General features: G+C 37.1%; 2 protein-coding genes across 4 annotated transcripts in view; one reads left to right on the forward strand and one right to left on the reverse strand.

Moving 5' to 3' along the window:
* RANBP3L (RAN binding protein 3 like) overlaps window positions 1–21966 on the forward strand; it is a 55658-nt gene that overhangs the window by 29563 nt on the left and 4129 nt on the right. For 2 of the 3 annotated variants that reach the window (XR_008995203.1, XM_057495776.1), the window contains exons 8-12: window positions 1686–1789; window positions 3333–3417; window positions 5970–6072; window positions 6424–6554; window positions 17170–17290. Coding sequence is in view for 2 of the 3 variants with exons in the window: in XM_057495776.1 (XP_057351759.1) it covers window positions 1686–1789; window positions 3333–3417; window positions 5970–6072; window positions 6424–6554; window positions 17170–17290 (544 nt within the window). In the remaining variant the exon portion in view is untranslated. Of the gene's footprint in view, window positions 1–1685; window positions 1790–3332; window positions 3418–5969; window positions 6073–6423; window positions 6555–17169; window positions 17291–20412; window positions 20556–21966 lie in introns of all 3 variants that reach the window. The other variant, XM_036932090.2, reaches the window with a different exon arrangement.
* The window catches only part of SKP2 (S-phase kinase associated protein 2), a 111717-nt gene that overhangs the window by 815 nt on the left and 88936 nt on the right, over window positions 1–21966 (reverse strand). The window lies entirely within an intron of this gene.

The following is a 21966-nucleotide window of genomic DNA, read 5'->3' on the forward strand; positions in this document are numbered from 1 at the left end:
TCAAACTAGTATATTATTAAAAGTTTTCATTTAAATACAATCTAATAAACTTCACCATATTACATAAATTCTTACTTTTATCCATTTAAGAAGTGATGCCTTTTGCTTAATTTGTTTTAAAGTATGTAAGAAAAAGTATGATGTATTGACTAATTTCTAAAATGTCATCAGATCTTGGTACAGCATGTATTAAAAGTTATAGATAGAAATTTGTATTACATATTATGATAACAAAAATAGATCAGTATTTCTTCTTTGGCATGATTGTCAGAAGTCTTGCATTGTGTATTTTTAAAATAAAATTTATTAATATTTTCTTCCTAAGTGATAAAGCATAAGGTAAATCTTCAGGCTATTATTAGTAAGCATTTCATCCTGAATAAATTATTAAGAATATGAATAGAACTTACTCTTAATTAGTGAAAAGCCTGATTGGATATACCCATCATGGAATTTTCTCTGTCTAATGATAACCTTTGAGGATCTAAAGATAAGCTATATGTAAGATACTATGTAAGAATTCTGCTATATAAAAAATTTTTAGGTGCTACATAAGCAGGGTAAGTTAATGATGAAACAGAAGTGTTGTCCTTTCCTCTTGGTTTCTTTTAACACTATAACTTATTTGTAGTGAAAGTTACTTCTGGGTAAATTTTATAGAACCCGTTATTTTTATGTTTCTTATTAACTTGTAAATAAAAATCAGAGCAATTTTTATTCACCCTGTCATTAATTAGTGGCCACTTACGGTATATAATGTAAACAACCTACACATGATTAACACTATTGTAAGCAACAAAAGAGTAAAAGCTACCATTTGGTTGAGAGATAAATCATCTTAGTGACTGAGTCATGAGCATGTTCTTTGATCTTTGCTAACCGATGGCATATATTCTCTTGACACGTATTTCTCAGCTCTCAAATTCATTCATAAAAGGAAAAATTCAAAATCATTTTTACTGACTGATATAAAATTAAAGTGGAAAAAGACCTCATCTACCTTTAAACATGAACTTTCTACATCACCTTTGCAAATCCCTGGTGGGGGAACGAAGGTCCATGAAACACTGAAAACTAGATCAGATAATTTGTAGGGTTCCTTCCAGTTCTAAAGTTGGCCACTTTTTCATTTACACATCAAAGCAGGTAATCTGCATACATATGTACATATCAGACAGAGTAATGAATTAAGTTACTTATCAAATATTCCTAGGTGAAGGGATGACATACGTTATGACCATGACAGTGAAGCTCCTAGGGTGTTTCCCGGGATTAAATGGTCCTGAAAGATAGATTTACTAATCTAGAAATGAGAATTAACTCCATTTGACTAAACAGGTAAAAGTAACAAAAGGAGGTGGAGTTTCAGAATACCATGACTAAGTGTACAATCTCTGGTGTCAGACAGACCCAGGCTTAAATGTCAGCTTTATTCCTGGTTGCCCTAGCCTGGCCAAGTTGCTTGATAAGCCAGTTTTACTAATCCATGGAATGTGGCTAATAGAAGTATAAAATGTATAAAGTTGTTGCAAGGAGTAAATGAAGTAGTATATATAAAATGCTTAGAGCAGTGCTTGAACATAGTAAATTTTCAACACCTTTAACTGTAACTACTGTTTCCTTGTCTGATGATTGTATAGGAAGGCAATTTAAATGAACTTTTTGATGGATTTCTTTTCTTTCAGATATTGGAAGGTAACTCCTATTTGCTAACAGAAAATTTACGAAGTGCCAGAGTTTCAGTCCAGCTGTCTACTAACCAGAATATTTTAGGTGCTATGTCAGTAGGGTAAGTTAGTGATGAGGAATCAGAAGTGCTGTCCTTTTGTTCTTGCTTGCTTTTATCACTATACCTATTTATGGAAAACAATTTTCTAACATTGTACAGATACATTGCCAAGAAAGATTTTATAAGGAACAAGTTTAAACTACTTTCAAAATGTCTCTAGCCAACATGGATGGACCTAGAGGGTATCAGACTCAGTGAAATAAGCTAGGGGGATAAATACAAACACCGTATGGTTTCACTTATTAAGTAAGTGAATATAAATACAAAGCAAAACAAAATGAACAAAAAAGCAGTAGACTCACAGACACTGAGACTGTGGTTACCATGGGAGAGGGGTTAGGGTGGGTGCGTAGAGAGAGTGAGGGGGATAAAGGGGCAAAGAAATTCTCAATCATAATATACGTTGGTCATGGGGATGATAGTACAGTGTGGAGAATGTAGCCAATGATTCTGGAATATCTTCCTATGTTAACAGACAGTAACCGCACTAGTGGGGGTGAAGATTTAATAATGCAGGTAACTGCTGAACCACTGTGTTGTATACTTGAAACAAATATAAGATTCTGTATCAACTACACTTCAATAAAACAAAGCCTCTGATGTTTACATATTATCACATTGATATTGGGTTGTCTCCATTATTTCACTGACTTTGGTGAGAATGTTTCAAATAGGTATAGCTAAATTTTCATTTAGTTAGGCATTAATTACCTGACTACTAGATTAGCCTCTTCTCCCTTTTCTCTGGTATTCTTTTTCTCCCTATTTTCACTTATTTTGGAGTTATTCATTACCTATTGATAATTGGATAGACAGCAAGGCAGTATAAGTATGCACAATGAAAGTTAGTATTTACAGCCTCACCAGTGATGAAGGCATGTTTGACCTGAGAGAAGGTTAAAACTAACCGTGGACTCACGTAGTTAGGGCTTGTGCAGGTGCTGCAGCTCTTACCTCCTGTGCACACTAGGGATGTGATAGGGACTCCAGAGCACAGCCACTTACAGATAAAGGGCTGCACGTCTTTGAGTTTCTCGACATGAAAAACACTTCTAACGTTAGAAAAAGAAAAGTTTCTGGGAGGAAAACAAAACAAACCAAATTAAAGCCTTGCACGCTGAAGTATACCGACAAGATAGATGGCTTTGCTTTTGCTCTTGAGAACTCTGATGGCTAAAAGCACCAGTTGCTTGTGAGGAGAGTGGAGATTAGAGATTGGGGAGGCTTTACTGGAAAAGCAGAAAGGTAAGACCTGGGCAGCACACACACCCTCAGCTGATCACACAGCCAGCACAGTGATGCACGAGACCTGTTTGCACTGGCCAGGGCCGGGGTTCTGATAGCTGTCAGATATGTTGAATATAATCCTGGAAGTACCTATCTCAATTTTTCCTTCATTTCTCATTTATTTCAGATAAAATTTATCAGTAGACATTTTAATATTTTGCATAAATCTATTAAATCATCTGATTATGTGATGTGCTAAGGTTTAAACTAGTTTCATCCATATGTTTAAAATTGCTAATCCTTTCCTTTTCCTTAGATGCCAACCAGATGAAGATCAGTATTCTTCTAAAAGCTGTAGTTCTGATTTCGTTTTTGGAGAAAACATGGTAGAAAGAGTTTTGGTAAGATTTTGGCAAGTGTTTCTATAATTCCATAAATACCTGTCACTTCAAATTTCTGAAGGCAAATTAATTTAAACAATGTTAAATTGGAGCACACTTTTTAATGCCTGGTCTCAAAGTATGCTTTCTTTCTTTAGCTGGAAAGATTTTCCTAGGAAGCAAGTTGTTAGAATAACAGATAGGAACCCATAAAGGATATAAATTGTATAATTATGGCAATATTACTGATGAGAAAAATAAATAGTTCTTTGACTTGTGCTAAACCAAAGGTAGCCAAGGAAATCCCAGAATTATCTGCAATAGGTAGATAAACTCAACTGGTAATGATATTTTAATATATTTTTTCAATAACATGTTTCATAAGTAGATATATTTAAAATCATTGACCAATTTTTTTCTCATTAACCACAACCCTCCACTTCAAGCTTTTACATTGAAAAGCATTATGTATGTATTTTTTTTTCCGTCTTTAAGGGGAAAATCAGAGTAGCCTACTTGCCTAAGAGAATATCCTTGCCAATTGGAAACCCCTATTATTACTATCTTTATTTAGTATTGAGTGTCTTCCTACAGGAGGCATTTGCTGCTCTGCTTTCTATAAGGCATGTTTCTGAAACAGAGCATATTCTATAGTGAGAATTACACAGCAAAGTGAAAGTTGTGGGATAAATGTGCCTATGGTTTCATCTGGCCCATCACGTCTCCATATCCTTCCAGCTTTCACCCAGACCAAAACCTTGGCTGAGATACGCCAGGGTGACTAGATTGTCTTAGAGCTATTAGCTACATAAAGAATCCCAAGGAGGCTGTACAGATTTTAAAACTTGTATATGGACTCAAAATAACAAAAGGAACAAATCATGAGGCCTGTTTAATTCTAAGATTTTTAGGGCTTTGGAAAATCAGTCATTTCTAAGACTTCATTTATTTTGCACCTGTCTCAGGCTGAACTCCAACTCCAAGAGTAGTATCATAGCTTTTTAGCTTAGTGGCACCCTTCTGTTACTCTCAGGTTGAACAGCAGCTCTAGCAATTCTAGAGATGTTGACCCACGCCTTTGGATCTGAACCAGAATGGACCAACTTCCAGAGTGCCATACCAGGCAGTATATTTAGGCACTTTGATTCTATATTATGTATTACTAAATCTGACACTAGATTAGTCATGGCATCTGTAAGATGCTGCAGATACAAATAAAATACTTCCAAACCTTGTAAGATCAGCTTTAATGTTCGACTCAATTTAACTGACATGTTTTATGTTCTTATGATATATAAAGTGTTAGCATTGGTCTCAAGTTTGGCTGCATATCACAGCCATCTGCTGAGCTTTTAAAGGATTTCCTATGCCAGGGAATCTCCCCAAACCAATTAGATCAGAATCTCTGTGGTGAGGCCAGGTGTCAAGGGATTTGATGAATGTACAGCCAGGATTGAACACCTGGGTAAATGGTTATGCAAAGCTAGGGGGACACTGTGCCCTAGAGGTGCTTATCATCTGGTAAGGGCAGACAGAAACAGTAACTCTACAAATGAAGGACAGTTGGGATTATAGATCTGGTTTGAGGAGGTACTTGTGCACACTTCCTATGGGCACTTTAAATTTGGCTGACAAAGAACCTGAGCTTCTGTCTTTTTGAGTTGATAAGATCCTAGGATAGCAGGAGCTATAGAGATAACTTGTTTGTCCTCTAGTTAACCCTGTAATCTTGTGACCTTGTAATCTGGGGGGCCAGGATGCCTTCCTGACTTGTTTGCTGATGACATGCTTGTAGAGTGGTCATTAAACTTTCGGTGACTTAGTTTCTATTTTTCTTAAAATGGAAATATTACAACCACCTCTACCAATTTTAACAGAATATCTTGATGGCCAGTTAAATAATGTGAAAGCATCTTGAGTCCCTAAGGGAAAAAATATAAACCTAAGTTCTGAAACATCATTCTAATTTTCCCTGTTCTACAGGGGGCTAGCCAGTATCATAAAGGGTGTGACGATTACAGTTTTTTTTCACACAGGCCTTTATCAAAACATGGACAAAGCCCCAGGTATGCAGCCTTAAAAATGATTGCTAGCAAAGAATGTCTTGGAGGAAAAATTTAAGATTTTTTTCTATGAAGAAAATATTTAAGACAGCTCATGGATTCTCTGGATAAGTTTTTAATTTTTTTTTAATGAAATGGGTAGAAAGAGTGAATTGCTGGGAATGCTGAAATACCTTGGAACACAGAAGATATAGGTGCACCTCCTTTTAGGCATCAGGATAGTCTGGTGGAAGCATGCAACAGCTGCTACCTGCTTTGGGGCCTCCAAAACTTTCCCACTGTCCCTGGGAGTAGCTGTGGCCTAGTGGTAACTAGATTTTGCTTTCTGAAGATCAGAATCAAGGGTCTCTAATGACAGGAAGAAGTTCCCTGTTTGGCACATAGGATGCCCAAAACAAAAACATAGCAGTTGAGTTTGTTTGCTGTGTTGAAACAGAACAAAGGTGACTTTTGGCTCACTGCAAATATATGGGGATAAAATTGAGTAATACATCTTTTTCCCCCACCTAGGGTACTCAAAATTTCATTCACCCTCAACTTGAAAATGGTTCATGCACTAAGGAAAAAGCATTCAAATCCACTCTAAATCTCCCTATCAACTCTCCAAATGCAAGTAAGAATTATTTCATTTGTAAAAATTTTTATTCAACTTGTTTATTTCCTGTTTTTTCTGTCTTATACTTCATATCTATAAAGTACAAAATAATTCAGTTAAAAAATTTTTTTGGTAAAGATTAAAGCACACAAATGTGGTTACATGGTATATAAGCTTTTTAAAATTTTTGACTTAATGATATGAGGAATAATTAAAGAGATTTACCCAAACTCAAACAGTTTGACTTTTTGGAAACCCTCATTGTTATAAAAAGCTAACAAGACATGTATGTTAACCAGGTTGGCAAAGGACTTTTACAGTAGAGAAAATGGGGTCTTTTATGTGTTTTTCTCCCCTATTGTCTCTTAGGAACACATTCTATTAAAAATATATCTCTAATCGAATCAGCTGCTGCTTTCTCTTCTAAACCATCACCAAAATGCTTGCTGGAGAAAACTGATGTTATAACAGGCGAGGAAGCAGAGCATAATGTGTTGAAGGTCTGTATGTTATGTATTGCTCTTGCTTGCAGCACTTAAATACATGGAATGAAGTTTACCATCAGCAGGAACATCTTGGAAGATTGTATTTTTCTATGAACTTGTCCATTTCTTCTAGGTTTTCCAGCTTGTTAGCATATAGATTCTCGTAGTATTCTCTAATGGTTCTTTGTATTTCTGTGAGGTCCATCGTGATTTTTCCTTTCTCGTTTCTGATTCTGTTGATGTGTGTAGATTCTCTTTTTCTCTTAATAAGTCTGGCTAGGGGCTTATCTATTTTGTTTATTTTCTCAAAGAACCAGCTCTTGGTTTCATTGATTTTTTTCTATTGTTTTATTCTTCTCAATTTTATTTATTTCTTCTCTGATCTTTATTATGCCCCTCCTTCTGCTGACTTTGGGCCTCATTTGTCCTTCTTTTTCCAATTTCAATAATTATGACTTTAGACAATTCATTTGGGATTGTTCTTCCTTTAAATAGGCGTGGATTGCTATATACTTTCCTCTTAGAACTGCCTTCACTGCATCCCACAGAAGTTGGGGCTTTGTGCTGCTGATGTCATTTGTCTCCATATATTGCTTGATCTCTATTTTAATTTGATCATTGATCCATTGATTATTTAGGAACATGTTGTTGAGCCTCCATGTGTTTGTGAGCCTTTTTATTTTCTTTGTACAATTTATTTCTAGTTTTATACCTTTGTGGTCTGAGAAGTTGGTTGGTAGAATTTCAATCTTTTTGAATTTACTGAGGCTCTTTTTGTGGCCTAGTAATGTGGTCTATTCTGGAAAATGTTCCATGTGTGCTTGAGAAGAATGTGTATCCTGCTACTTTTGGGTGTAGAGTTCTGTAGGTGTCTATTAGGTCCATCTGTTCTAGTGTGTTGTTCAGTGCCTCTGCGTCCTTACTTATTTTCTATCTGGTGGATCTGTCCTTTGGAGTGAGTGGTGTGCTGAAGTCTCCTAAAATGAATGCATTGCATTCTATTTCCTCCTTTAATTATGTTAGTATTTGTTTCACATATGTTGGTGCTCCTGTATTGGGTGCATATATATTTATAATGGTTATATCCTCTTGTTGGACTGAGCCCTTTATCATTATGTAATGTCCTTCTTTAACTCATTACTTTCTTTGTTTTGAAGTCAATTTTGTCTGATACTAGTGCTGCAACACCTGCTTTTTTCTCCCTATTGTTTGCATGAAATATCTTTTTCCATCCCTTGACTTTTAGTCTGTGTATGTCTTTGGGTTTGAGGTGAGTCTCTTGTAAGCAGCATATAGATGGGTCTTGCTTTTTTATCCATTCTATCACTCTGTGTCTTTTGATTGGTACATTCAGTCCATTTACATTTAGGGTGACTATTGATCAGCAGGATATCTTTAAAAATAACCAGAAATACAGTTTTCATAAAGACTCTGCTGCTTGAATAAAAATGTTAAAGACTTCCAAAGATTAAACCAACAATTTGCTGTATTCTCACATTTCTGTTTAAGAATTTACAGGAAAAAGGGTCACAGGGCTTACAGCCATTCAGATTAGACCTTTTGGAAGAAGACAGAAGGCACCCTGTCTTAAAATAACTTCAGACCTACATTGTATACTTTTCATACCTGCTTTTAAAATCAGTACATTATCTAATTTAAAAATTCTACTTACACTGAAAGTTTTAAAATGTTGATAAGATGAATTGATTTCAGCTCAAGATGATAAAAAAATTGTTTTCATTTTAAAAGTTATTTTAAATAAGTTTTGAGTTTCCTATAAATCAAGAATTTCAGGGATGTAGCATAAGGTATCATACATAGGATTTGAATGTTGAGTGGAACAGCTATCAGCCTAAGCATATGAAATGTAATTACAATAACTTAATCATTTTCCAAAAAAAGCACATATTTCCATTGGTTTTTACCTCAGGCTCTCTCCATTTCTCTTCTCTTCTCCCATAATTACTGATATATTTATTATACAAGTGTGTCTCAAGGCATAACTCTCAGATCAGATTAATGCCAGATTTATTGAAGTAATTGCTGGGGATGAGGTCCTGGAATGCTGTATTTTTTTTTTTTTTTTTTTTTAGATAATTATTTTTTATTGAAGGGTAGTTGACACACAGTATTACATTACATTAGTTTCAGGTGTACAACACAGTGATTCAACATTTATATACATGATAATTCTAGGTACCAGCTATCACCATACCAAGTTGTTACAATATTTTGACTATATTCCTTATGCTATACATTACATCCCGGTTACTTATTTATTTTACAATTGGAAGTGTGTACTTTTTTTTGGTTGTTGTTGTTAGGGCATCTCTCATATTTATTGATCAAATGGTTGTTAACAACAATAAAATTCTGTATAGGGGAGTCAATGCTCAATGTACAATCATTAATCCACCCCAAGCCTAATTTTCGTCAGTCTCCAATCTTCTGAAGCATAACGAACAAGTTCTTACATGGAGAACAAATTCTTACATAGTGAATAAGTTACATGGTGAACAGTACAAGGGCAGTCATCACAGAAACTTTTGGTTTTGCTCATGCATTATGAACTATAAACAGTCAGTTCAAATATGAATACACATTTGATTTTTATACTTGATTTATATGTGGATACCACATTTCTCTCTTTATTATTTTTAATAAAATGCTGAAGTGGTAGGTAGATACAACATAAAGGTAGAAAACATAGTTTAGTGTTGTAAGAGAGCAAATGTAGATGATCAGGTGTGTGCCTGTAGACTATGTGTTAATCCAAGCTAGACAAGGGCAATAAAACATCCACATATGCAGAAGATTTCTCTCAGAACAGGGAGGGTGAGGTTCTAAGCCTCACCTCTGTTGATCCCCAATTTCTCACCTGATGACCCCCCTGCGACTGTGCCTGTCTTAGGTTGTTCCTCCCTTGAGGAATCTTACCCGTCTCTGGCTAACCAGTCATCTTCCGGGGCCATACAGGGAAATGTTAAGTTGGTAAGTGAGAGAGAAGCCTTATTGTTTGAAATGGTTAGCTTTTTATTTCTTTGCATATTTATGCCCTGTGGCTTCTATGCCCAGCATTTGTCTTGAGGTATCTTTACCACTTGGAGGAGTTATGATACTCGGTAAATTTGATATGAGGCACGAATTCTATTTAAGAATTCGTTGTAATTAGGAAGGAAGAAGAAAAGCTATAGAAGTAGCAGGCGGGAGAAAACATGGGAAGATTGATTATTTCTTTGACATATCTTCTTGTAGAGTAACTTCAGCATGTATAGATTTTAAGCTACTACTTAAATTGTGCACACACATTAACATAATAGGAGTATAGTTACATAACCAAAGCATACCTGTAATTACCAGCCATCTCCAGTGAAACCAAGAAAACCAGTTAGGCACCCTAGGCATTTGTGAAAACTTATCAATGATATGATGGTTATTATCTAACTGAATTTGAATAGTTTGAGAAAAATCAGACAAATTAAAACAACCCATTCCTGGGCACTGTTCACATCCCATATGTTCTTTTAACAGTAAATAGTCTGTAGTTGTAAGATTTTGGAGCGCTACAATTTGCACTTCTCCTAATTCTTGGTTGAGTTCCAACAGTATAGATCCAGTCAAATTTGTTGTTTTACTGTATGCACAGGCCAGCTTAGATATCTCCTTCATTCCCATGGCAAGTCCAGGAGCTGGTGGGATGAGTGCATCTACAGCTGTAGCAGTGCGTGGATCTTTGTTGGGGTTTTTTGATGATCATCTTCTGTCATGAGTCTTCCCGAGAGTGCTGATGTTGGAAGTTCTCTTTCATATCATATCTTAGTTCATTTTCGGGGTAGCCAAATTAGGCTTTGATCCTTTGTATAAACACAAACAGACCCTTTGCCTACACTTTTATATGTCCTTTATATCATTGTGTAGAACTCATTAGAGGTCACCACATAGGAACTGCATTTTTTTTTTTAATCATTAATCTACACTTACATGACGAATACTTTGTTTACTAGGCTCTCCCCTATACCAGGTCCCCCCTATATACTCCTTTACAGTCACTGTCCATCAGCATAGCAACCTGTTGTAGAATCACTACTTGTCTTCTCTGTGTTGTACAGCCCTCCCCTTTCTCCCACCCCGCTATGGATGCTAATCTTAATACCCCCCTACTTCTCCCCCCCTTATCCCTCCCTACCCACCCATCCTCCCCAGTCCCTTTCCCTTTGGTACCTGTTAGTCCATTCTTGAGTTCTGTGATTCTGCTGCTGTTTTGTTCCTTCAGTTTTTCCTTTGTTCTTATATTCCACAGATGAGTGAAATCATTTGGTATTTCTCTTTCTCTGCTTGGCTTGTTTCACTGAGCAAAATACCCTCCAGCTCCATCCATGTTGCTGCAAATGGTTGGATTTGCCCTTTTCTTATGGCTGAGTAGTATTCCATTGTGTATATGTACCACATCTTCTTTATCCATTCATCTATCGATGGACATTTAGGTTGCTTCCAATTCTTGGCTATTGTAAATAGTGCTGCGATAAACATAGGGGTGCACTGATCTTTCTCATACTTGATTGCTGCATTCTTAGGGTAAATTCCTAGGAGTGCAATTCCTGGGTCAAATGGTAAGTCTGTTTTGAGCATTTTGATGTACCTCCATACTGCTTTCCACAATGGTTGAACAAGTTTACATTCCCACCAGCAGTGTAGGAGGGTTCCCCTTTCTCCACAGCCTCGCCAACATTTGTTGTTGTTTGTCTTTTGGATGGCAGCCATCCTTACTGGTGTGAGGTGATACCTCATTGTAGTTTTAATTTGCATTTCTCTGATAATTAGCGATGTAGAGCATCTTTTCATGTGTCTGTTGGCCATCTGTATTTCTTTTTTGGAGAACCGTCTGTTCAGTTCCTTTGCCCATTTTTTAATTGGGTTATTTGTTTTTTGTTTGTTGAGGCGTGTGAGCTCTTTATATATTCTGGACGTCAAGCCTTTATCGGATGTGTCATTTTCAAAGATATTCTCCCATACTGTAGGGTTCCTTTTTGTTCTATTGATGGTGTCTTTTGCTGTGCATAAGCTTTTCAGCTTAATATAGTCCCACTTGTTCATTTTTGCTGTTGTTTTCCTTGCCCGGGGAGATATGTTCAAGAAGAGGTCACTCATGTTTATGTCTGAGGGGTTTGTGCCTATGTTTTCTTCCAAGAGTTTAATGGTTTCATGACTTACATTCAGGTCTTTGATCCATTTTGAGTTTACTTTTGTACATGGGGTTAGACGATGGTCCAGTTTCATTCTCCTACATGTAGCTGTCCAGTTTTGCCAGCACCATCTGTTGAAGAGACTGTCATTTCGCCATTGTATGTCCATGGCTCCTTTATCAAATATTAATTGACCATATATGTCTGAGTTAATGTCTGGATTGTCTAGTCTGTTCCATTGGTCTGTGGCTCTGTTCTTGTGCCAGTACCAAATTGTCTTGATTACTATGGCTTTATAATAGAGCTTGAAGTTGGGGAGTGAGATCCCCCCTACTTTATTCTTCTTTCTCAGGATTGCTTTGGCTATTCGGGGTCTTTGGTGGTTCCATATGAATTTTTGAATTATTTGTTCCAGTTCATTGAAGAATGTTGCTGGTAGTTTCATAGGGATTGCATCAAATCTGTATATTGCTTTGGGCAGGATGGCCATTTTGACGATATTAATTCTTCCTAGCCATGAGCATGGGATGCGTTTCCATCTGTTAGTGTCCCCTTTAATTTCTTTTAAGAGTGACTTGTAGTTTTCAGAATATAAGTCTTTCACTTCTTTGGTTAGGTTTATTCCTAGGTATTTTATTTTTTTTGATGCAATTGTGATTGGAGTTGTTTTCCTGATTTCTCTTTCTGTTGGTTCATTGTTGGTATATAGGAAAGCCACAGATTTCTGTGTGTTGATTTTGTATCCTGCAACTTTGCTGTATTCCGATATCAGTTCTAGTAGTTCTGGGGTGGAGTCTTTAGGGTTTTTTATGTACAGTATCATGTCATCTGCAAATAGTGACAGTTTGACTTCTTCTTTGCCAATCTGGATTCCTTGTATTTTTTTGTTTTGTCTGATTGCCGTGGCTAGGACCTCTAGTACAATGTTAAATAACAGTGGGGAGAGTGGGCATCCCTGTCTAGTTCCCGATCTCAGCGGAAATGGTTTCAGCTTCTCGCTATTCAATATAATGTTGGCTGTGGGTTTTTCATAGATGGCCTTTATTATGTTGAGGTACTTGCCCTCTATTCCCATTTTGCTGAGAGTTTTTATCATGAATGGATGTTGAACTTTGTCAAATGCTTTTTCAGCATCTATGGAGATGATCATGTGGTTTTTGTCTTTCTTTTTGTTGATGTGGTGGATGATATTGATGGACTTTCGAATGTTGTGCCATCCTTGCATCCCTGGGATGAATCCCACTTGGTCATGGTGTACGATGGTTTTGATGTATTTTTGAATTCGGTTTGCTAAAATTTTGTTGAGTATTTTTGCGTCTACGTTCATCAGGGATATTGGTCTGTAGTTTTCTTTTTTGGTGGTGTCTTTGCCTGGTTTTGGTATTAGGGTGATGTTAGCTTCATAGAATGAGTTTGGGAGTATCCCCTCCTCTTCTATTTCTTGGAAAACTTTAAGGAGAATGGGTATTATGTCTTCCCTGTATGTCTGATAAAATTCCGAGGTAAATCCATCTGGCCCGGGGGTTTTGTTCTTTGGTAGTTTTTTGATTACTGCTTCAATTTCGTTGCTGGTAATTGGTCTGTTTAGATTTTCTGTTTCTTTTTGGGTCAGTCTTGGAAGGTTGTATTTTTCTAGGAAGTTGTCCATTTCTCCTAGGTTTCCCAGCTTGTTAGCATATAGGTTTTCATAGTAGTCTCTAATAATTCTTTGTATTTCTGCAGGATCTGTTGTGATTTTTCCTTTCTCATTTCTGATACTGTTGATTTGTGTTGACTCTCTTTTCCTCTTAATAAGTCTGGCTAGAGGCTTATCTATTTTGTTTATTTTCTCGAAGAACCAGCTCTTGGTTTCATTGATTTTTGCTATTGTTTTATTCTTCTCAATTTTATTTATTTCTTCTCTGATCTTTATTATGTCCCTCCTTCTGCTGACCTTAGGCCTCATTTGTTCTTCTTTTTCCAATTTTGATAGTTGTGACTTTAGACCATTCATTTGGGATTGCTCTTCCTTTTTTAAATATGCTTGGAGTGCTATATACTTTCCTCTTAAGACTGCTTTTGCTGCGTCCCACAGAAGTTGGGGCTTAGTGTTGTTGTTGTCATTTGTTTCCATATATTGCTGGATCTCCATTTTGATTTGGTCATTGATCCATTGATTATTTAGGAGCGTGTTGTTTAGCCTCCATGTGTTTGTGAGCCTTTTTGCTTTCTTTGAACAGTTTATTTCTAGTTTAATGCCTTTGTGGTCTGAAAAGTTGGTTGGTAGGATTTCAATCTTTTGGAATTTACTGTCCTAGTATTTTGTGTCCTAGTATGTGGTCTATTCTGGAGAATGTTCCATGTGCACTTGAGAAGAACGTGTATCCTGTTGCTTTTGGATGTAGAGTTCTGTAGATGTCTATTAGGTCCATCTGTTCTAGTGTGTTGTTCAGTGCCTCTGTGTCCTTACTTATTTTCTGTCTGGTGGATCTGTCCTTTGGAGTGAGTGGTGTGTTGAAGTCTCCTAGAATGAATGCATTGCATTCTATTTCCTCCTTTAGTTCTGTTAATATTTGTTTCAGGTATGTTGGTGCTCCTGTATTGGGTGCATATATATTTATAATGGTTATATCCTCTTGATGGACTGAGCCCTTTATCATTATGTAATGTCCTTCTTTGTCTTTTGTTACTTTCTTTATTTTGAAGTCTGTTTTGTCTGATACCAGAATTGCAACACCTGCTTTCTTCTCTCTGTTGTTTGCTTGAAATATCTTTTTCCATCCCTTGACTTTAAGTCTGTGCGCGTCTTTGGGTTTGAGGTGAGTCTCTTGTAAGCAGCATATGGATGGATCTTGCTTTTTTATCCATTCTATTACTCTGTGTCTTTTGATTGGTGCATTCAGTCCATTTACATTTAGGGTGATTATTGAAAGGTATGAATTTATTGCCATTGCAGGCTTTAAGTTTGTGGTTACCAAAGGTTTAGGGTTAGCTTCTTTACTGTCTTACTGTCTAACTTAACTCGCTTGTTGAGCCATTATAAACACAATCTGATGATTCTTTATTTCTCTCCCTTCTTATTCCTCCTCCTCCCTTCTTCATATGTTGGGTGTTTTGTTGTGTGCTCTTTTTAGGAGTGCTCCCATCTAGAGCAGTCCCTGTAGGATGCCCTGTAGAGGTGGTTTGTGGGAGGCAAATTCCCTCAACTTTTGCTTGTCTGGGAATTGTTTAATCCCTCCTTCATATTTAAATGATATTCGTGCTGGATACAGTAGTCTTGGTTCGAGGCCCTTCTGTTTCATTGCATTAAGTATATCATGCCATTCTCTTCTGGCTTGTAGGGTTTCTGTTGAGAAGTCTGATGATAGCCTGATGGGTTTTCCTTTGTAGGTAACCTTTTTTTTCTCTCTGGCTGCTTGTAATACTTTGTCCTTGTCTTTGATCTTTGCCATTTTAATTATTATGTGTCTTGGTGTTGCCCTCCTTGGATCCCTTGTCATGGGAGTTCTGTGTACCTCTGTGGTCTGAGAGGCCATTTCTTCCCCTAGTTTGGGGAAATTTTCAGCAATTATTTCTTCAAAGACATTTTCTATCCCCTTTTCTCTCTCTACTTCTTCTGGAATGCCTATGATTCTTATATTATTCCTTTTATATTGATCACTCAGCTCTCTTAAAATTCTTTCATTCCTGGAGATCCTTTCATCTCTCTCTGCATCAGCTTCTCTGCGTTCCTGTTCTCTGTTTTGTAGTCCATTAATGGTCTCTTGCATCTCGTCCATTCTGTTTTGAAGTCCTTCCAGACCTTGTTTTATTTCTGAATTCTCCTTCCTTAGTTCTTGCATATTTATCTGCAAGTCCATCAGCATGGTTATGACTTTTGTTTTGAATTCTTTTTCAGGTAGACTGGCTAAATCTATCTCCCCAGTTTCCTTCTCAGGGGAAGATGTAGCAGATGCTGAAGCTGTCTGGGTTAGTCTTGTCTGGATCATATTTTTTTGCCTTTTCATGTTGACAGGTGCTATTGACTGTCAGCTGGGAGGGCCAAAATTTTCACTTACTACTGGCCTTTCTTTACTGGGGCAACTGCGACCCCTAGTGGCTTGTGTTGGGTAATTGCGTGTAGAGTGGGTCTTTGTGTCTTGCCTGGCCGGGAGGGAGAAATTTCCCTTTCTGTGGGCGGAATTTGTCTCAGGCTGCTTCTCTGCTTTCGCAGTGCCCGGTGAGGTGATGGATGGGGGGGCTGCTTGACTGTTTGCCTCCGTGAGGGGTCTCAGAGCTGTTGCCCAGGGGGTTAGTGCACCCGGTTTCCCCTGTAATTTCCAGCTGCTGTACTGTGACCTGGGTTGTTTCCGTCAAGCTGTTAAGTCCCTGTCCCTTTAAGACTTTCAAAAAGCCCCCGCTTTTCTTTGTCACAGGGGCATCAGCTTCAGCACCCGCTCAGAGGTCTTACTCCTTGTTCCCCCAGTATCCAGGGCCCCCTGGGCATGTACTGTGTCTGCGCTCTGGCCCGGATGGCTGGGGCTGGGTGTTCGGCAGTCCTGGGGTCCGTCTCCCTCCCGCTCTGCCTATTGTTCTCCCGCCGGGAGCTGGGGGGAGGGGCGCTCGGGTCCCGCCGGGCCGAGGCTTGTATCTTACCCCTTTCACCAGGCGCTGGGTTCTTGCTGGTGTAGCTGCAGTCTGGCCACTGTCCTGCGTCTTCTGGTCTCTCTTTTAGGGCTAGTTGTGTTTGTTGTATTTTCAAAAGTATATATGTTTTTGGGAGGAGATTCCCACTGTCCTACTCACGCCGCCATGTTGGCTCCGCCTCTCCAGTTTCTGGAATGCTGTATTTTTAACAAGTCATCTAGGTGATTCTTGGACATAATAATATTTGAGAATTGCTAGTACACATTAAATTGTAATAGGGTACTCTGTGGTATCACATCCTAGTTCTGATACTGAATTCTTTGAAAATTTTTAAGTATACAAATAGTTCCATGATTCCTTTACTTTTAAAAAAATTATGTAACTCAAATAACATTATTAATCTAAAAGTTGGTATACACAGATAAATTAAGTGCAGAGCAAGTCATGAAAGTATGTACAGTATTCTACCATTTAAAGAAAAAAGGGAACATATACATATGTTCCATATAATATCTATGGAAGGATATATATATGTACAAATGCGTCTAGAAGGAAAAACAAAATATTAACAACAGTGATTACCTGTTGCAGGGGGTGGAAATTGGCAGGTGGGGAACTATCATTGGAGAGGAACTTTTCATTTTGTACATCTTTTTGCTTTTTGATGTTGGAACTATTCAAAAATTGTATACTTTAAAATTTAAATAAACTTTTCAAGCTGGCTTAGAAATAATTAACAAAGGTTATTCTGGTAAAAGATCAAATAAAAGTGTTATAGCATAGGAAAGAAATCACTTTGAAAAGGACTCTATATGTTTGACATTTTGAAAACTGTCCTTTAGATCAACTGCAAGCTTTTTATATTCAACAAAACATCACAGTCCTGGATTGAAAGAGGCAGAGGAACTTTGAGACTGAATGACACAGCAAGCAGTGACTATGGAACATTCCAGTCAAGGCTAAGTAAGTAATCATTTTGTAAAGTAAGTCATTATTTCTTAGAGTGAATTTCTAATATAGGTACACATCTTTTTCTGGGGATGTGTTATAAGAAATGTCAATAACTCAGTGTTGAAAGCAATATTGTTTCTAATGTACTACAGGAGCTTCCCATTTAGAGTAAACTCTGATATCAGACTACAAGGTTCCAGTTCTGGCTTTGTCACTGCCTGCCTGGTGACCTTGAACAGTTACTTAATCTCTCTCTGCCCTAGTTGCTTCAGTTTAAAATGGGAATAATAGTAGTCCATGTTTTATTGAGCAACTGTGAAAATTCAGTGAGATAAGGCATGTAAAAGCCAAACACACCCCTAAAGAGTAATCTCATTATTATTTAAAGGGCTATGATGAAATTATTCTTGAAGTGAAAATAATTTTTCTTAAAAATATTATTTGCCCTTTAACTTATCCTTAGCATGTAAACATTGTGTGTGGGTTGGGATTAATGGCAAGTTTCTGAAGAAATACATGTGTGTGGTTATTAAATCCATTAGGCAGATTGATGGTCAGAATCTGGAGTCAGTCAAGTTGAAAGACTAAGGGAGTTTTTGATACCTGAAAGACACACTGTGTTGTTCAGAGGCCCAAACTTCAAGTGAGCACAGGCAGAGATCTGGGCAGGGTGGGTGAGTTTACTGGCCAACACTGGGGGGCAAGCTGCAGAGGAGATCACAGGGAGAAGTTGGTTCCAGGGATGTGGATATTTGTTGAGTTTCAGATATCAAGCTCATGAGACCAGTAAGGAATAGAGTTCAGACTAAGAGAATAGGAACAGTGTTTTCACTTCTGTAACTGACAAACAGGTTTCTAAATAACCCAACCAAAATTAGTTCCAAGACAGATGTTAATTGTTCTCTACTCTGGTTTAATTCCACTCTTTGCACTTGCCAAATTTGTGACTCATGGTGTTTATATTGCTTTGCAAACTGATTTTTTCTTTAGATAGCATACCATGATCACCTTTACACATCAATAATTATCTTTCTTCAGTATTTTTAATGGGCTGATTAAATTATTTTGAATAGCAATATCATCATTTATTTAAGTAATTCTGTTTTTTTATTACAGTATTATTGATATACACTCTTATGAAGGTTTCACAAGAAAAACAATGTGGTTATTACATTCACCCTTATTATCGAGTCCCCCCACATACCCCATTGCAGTCACTGTCCATCAGTGTAGTAAAATGCCACAGAGTCCCTATTTGCCTTCTCTGAGCTACACTGTCTTCCCTGTGACCCCGCACACACCATATGAACCAATCATGATATCCCACAATCCCCTTCTCCCTCCCTCTCCACACACCCCTCTGCTTTGGTAACCACTAGTCTTTTCTTGGAGTCTGTGAGTCTGCTGCTATTTTGTTTCTTCACTTTTGCTTCATTGTTATACTCCACAAATGAAGGAAATCATTTGGTATTTGTCTTTCTCTGCCTGACTTATTTCACTGAGCATAATACCCTCTAGCTCCATCCATGTTGTTGCAAATGGTAGGATTTGTTTCTTTCTTATGGCTGAATAGTATTCCATTGCATATATGTACCACCTCTTCTTTATCCATTCATCTACTGATGGACACTTAGGTTGCTTCCATATCCTGGCTATTGTAAATAGTGCTGTGATAAACATAGGGGCGCATATGTCTTTTTGAATCTCTGTTCCTGTTTTCTTAGGGTAAATTCCTAGGAGTGGAATTCATGGGTCAAATGGTATTTCTATTTTTAGTTTTTTGAGGAACCTCCATATTGCTTTCTATAATGGTTAAACTAGCTTACATTCTGACCAGCAGTGTAGGAGGGTTCCCCTTTCTCTGCATCCTCGCCAGCATTTGTTGTTCCTGGTCTTTTTTATGTTGGCCCTCCTAACTGGCGTGAGGTGATATCTCATTGCGGTTTTAATTTGCATTTCCCTGATAATTAGTGATGTGGAGCATCTTTTCATCTGTCTGTTGGCCATCTGAATTTCTTCTTTGGAGAAGTATCTGTTCATATCTCCCACCCATTTTTTAATAGTGTTATTTACTTTTTGGGTGTTGAGGCATGTGAGTTCTTTATATATTTTGGATGTTAACCCTTTATCAGATATGTCATTTATGAATATATTCTCCCATACTGAAGGATGCCTTTTTGTTCTGTTGATGGTGTTCTTTGCTGTACAGAAGCTTTTTAGCTTGATGTAGTCCCATTTGTTCATTTTGTATTTTGTTTCCCTTGCCTGAGGAGATACGTTCAGGAAAAAGTTGCTCATGTTTATATTATGGAGATTTTTGCCTATGTTTTCTTCTAAGAGTTTTACAGTTTCATGATTTATATTCAGGTCTTTGGTATATTTTGAGTTTACTTTTGTGTATGGGTTTAGACAATAATCCAGTTTCATTCTCTCGCATGTAGCTGTCCAGTTTTGCCAACACTAGTTGTTGAAGAGGCTGTCATTTCCCATTGTATATCCATGGCTCCTTTATCATATATTAATTGATCATATATGCTTAGGTTTATATCTGGGCTTTCTAGTCTGTTCCATTGGTCTATGGGTCTGTTCTTGTGCCAGTACCAAATTGTCTTGATTACTGTGGCTTTGTAGTAGAGCTTGAAGTTGGGGAGTGTAATCTCCGCCACTTTATTCTTCCTTCTCAGGATTGCTTTGGCTATTTGGAGTCTTTTGCTGTTCCATATGAATTTTAGAACTATTTGCTCTAGTTCGTTAAAGAATGCTGTTGGTATTTTGATAGGAATTGCATTGAATATAAGTAATTCCATTTTTGAGTGTTTAAAGTTTTTGTTTCAGTTTTCCCCATTGTAAACAATTCTTGGGTAAATATTCTTCAGATCACTAGACGCTCAAGTAGTTATAAATTTTTAATTGTTTTTTAATATTACAGGAAAACAATTCCAGCATTTAAGCTAAAAAGTGCCCTCCAACATAATAAAGCCCAATTTGAAAAAGAAGTTATGACTTAGTCAAATTATAAATGCAGTCTGACAAACAACTACAAGAATTATTTTGCTTTCAAAATTGCCAAATTCCCCTGGATGGTTAAGGAATCAACTGTTCTGCAGTCTGATATATTCACCTTCCTCTTGTAGTTATGCGCAATCAAGGCAGCCTGAGGTTGATTCTCAATAGCAAACTCTGGGCTCAAATGAAGATTCAAAGAGCGAACTGCAAAAATTTACAAATAACAGCTACTGATTTAGAAGACTGTAGTGTCAAAATTTTTTTAATTCAGGTAAGTGACAAATTTCAGTGATAGAGGATTACCATACTGTATTTATAGATCTCCACAGTTCCTAATTTATTTTTTCATTTTATTATAACCTGCTCCTTTGGCAAAAGTCAGCCACTCATTTTGGTTGTTTACAGTCTAGTACAATAACTAAATTTTATGTGAAATTTGAAATTATGTCAATAATCTTACTAAATTACCAAAAGGACTATTGTCAAGTGTAGCTCCTTAGAGGCTTGCAGAATTCACAGCCTGATGCTTACATTGAATGCTGAAACTGAGAAGGCTTTAAGATCACTGGAAAGGAACCAGTGGGAAATGGAAAAACACAGGGCTAGCAAGTTAAAAACAACCAGTCCAACAGCAAATTCTAATTCTGGATGTGAGTCAGTCTCCAAGGTAACAGGACGGCAGCACAATTTTAGCTGCTTCCACCAGCCCGAATGTTTGACATCAACTATGAGATCCAGGCGCAAGAGAGCAGGAGTCAGGCCAGAAAAAAGGCTGGGTGTCCCACATGGACTAAGACACAGAAGACTGGAGACCACTGAGGGTGACTCAGGAAGAAGCTGACAGTAAAGTAAATTAGCTTCCTTATAGTAATGGAAAACAAGTTGGCAAGTGCTCATTAATGGTAAACGAAAGGTTTTGTAAACTACCAGGAAGTGCATTGTCAGAAGTTCAGTGATGTTGAGTAGTAAAGTGTTAGAGTCAGATGATGCCCAAACTCTGTTACCATTTAAGGAGAGAACACTTGGTACTCTAACATGCCAGAGTGGCTTGAGTGGGTAAAGCAGCCTGCCTCAGAGGGAGAGTGAGACTGTTCACTATGATTAGATTTTGCTGCTCAATATCTGACCCACACTGACTTTTTAAATTGTAAGCTGTTTTAGAGGTAAGCAAGCAAAATGAAAATAAAAAGTCACCCCAAATTCCACTTCCAGAGATGGTCATTATTAAGATTTTGGTCTTATAGTATATTTAGTATATCTGTCTGTGTGTATATATATATATATATATATATATATATATATACATGTACCATACTATACATACCATACTACCTTCAGGCAAGTTATTTAGTTAACCAGATTTTACTCATATGCCAATTGAATATGACAATAATATACTTCATAAAGTGGTTTAGAAAATTATATAACAATATTTTATTGTGAAATACACAAATAAACTTTGTTTCACTTAATGGAAATCAGTATCTTTGTGTCATTACAGTTCATTCTTCAAAAATTCTTTAAAGAGGTGAAAAGAATTCTTTTTTTATTATGTACCATAGTTTATTCCATGAATTCCACTTTGTTAAATACTTAGTGACTTACTATGTTTCATTATTATAAATCCTGAAAGGAAATGCATGAAATTCTGTGTACATACATACATGTTTTCTTGGGAAAAG

The sequence above is a fragment of the Manis pentadactyla genome, chromosome 2, assembly GCF_030020395.1.
Source record: "Manis pentadactyla isolate mManPen7 chromosome 2, mManPen7.hap1, whole genome shotgun sequence".
In the NCBI taxonomy this organism is placed as follows: domain Eukaryota; kingdom Metazoa; phylum Chordata; class Mammalia; order Pholidota; family Manidae; genus Manis; species Manis pentadactyla.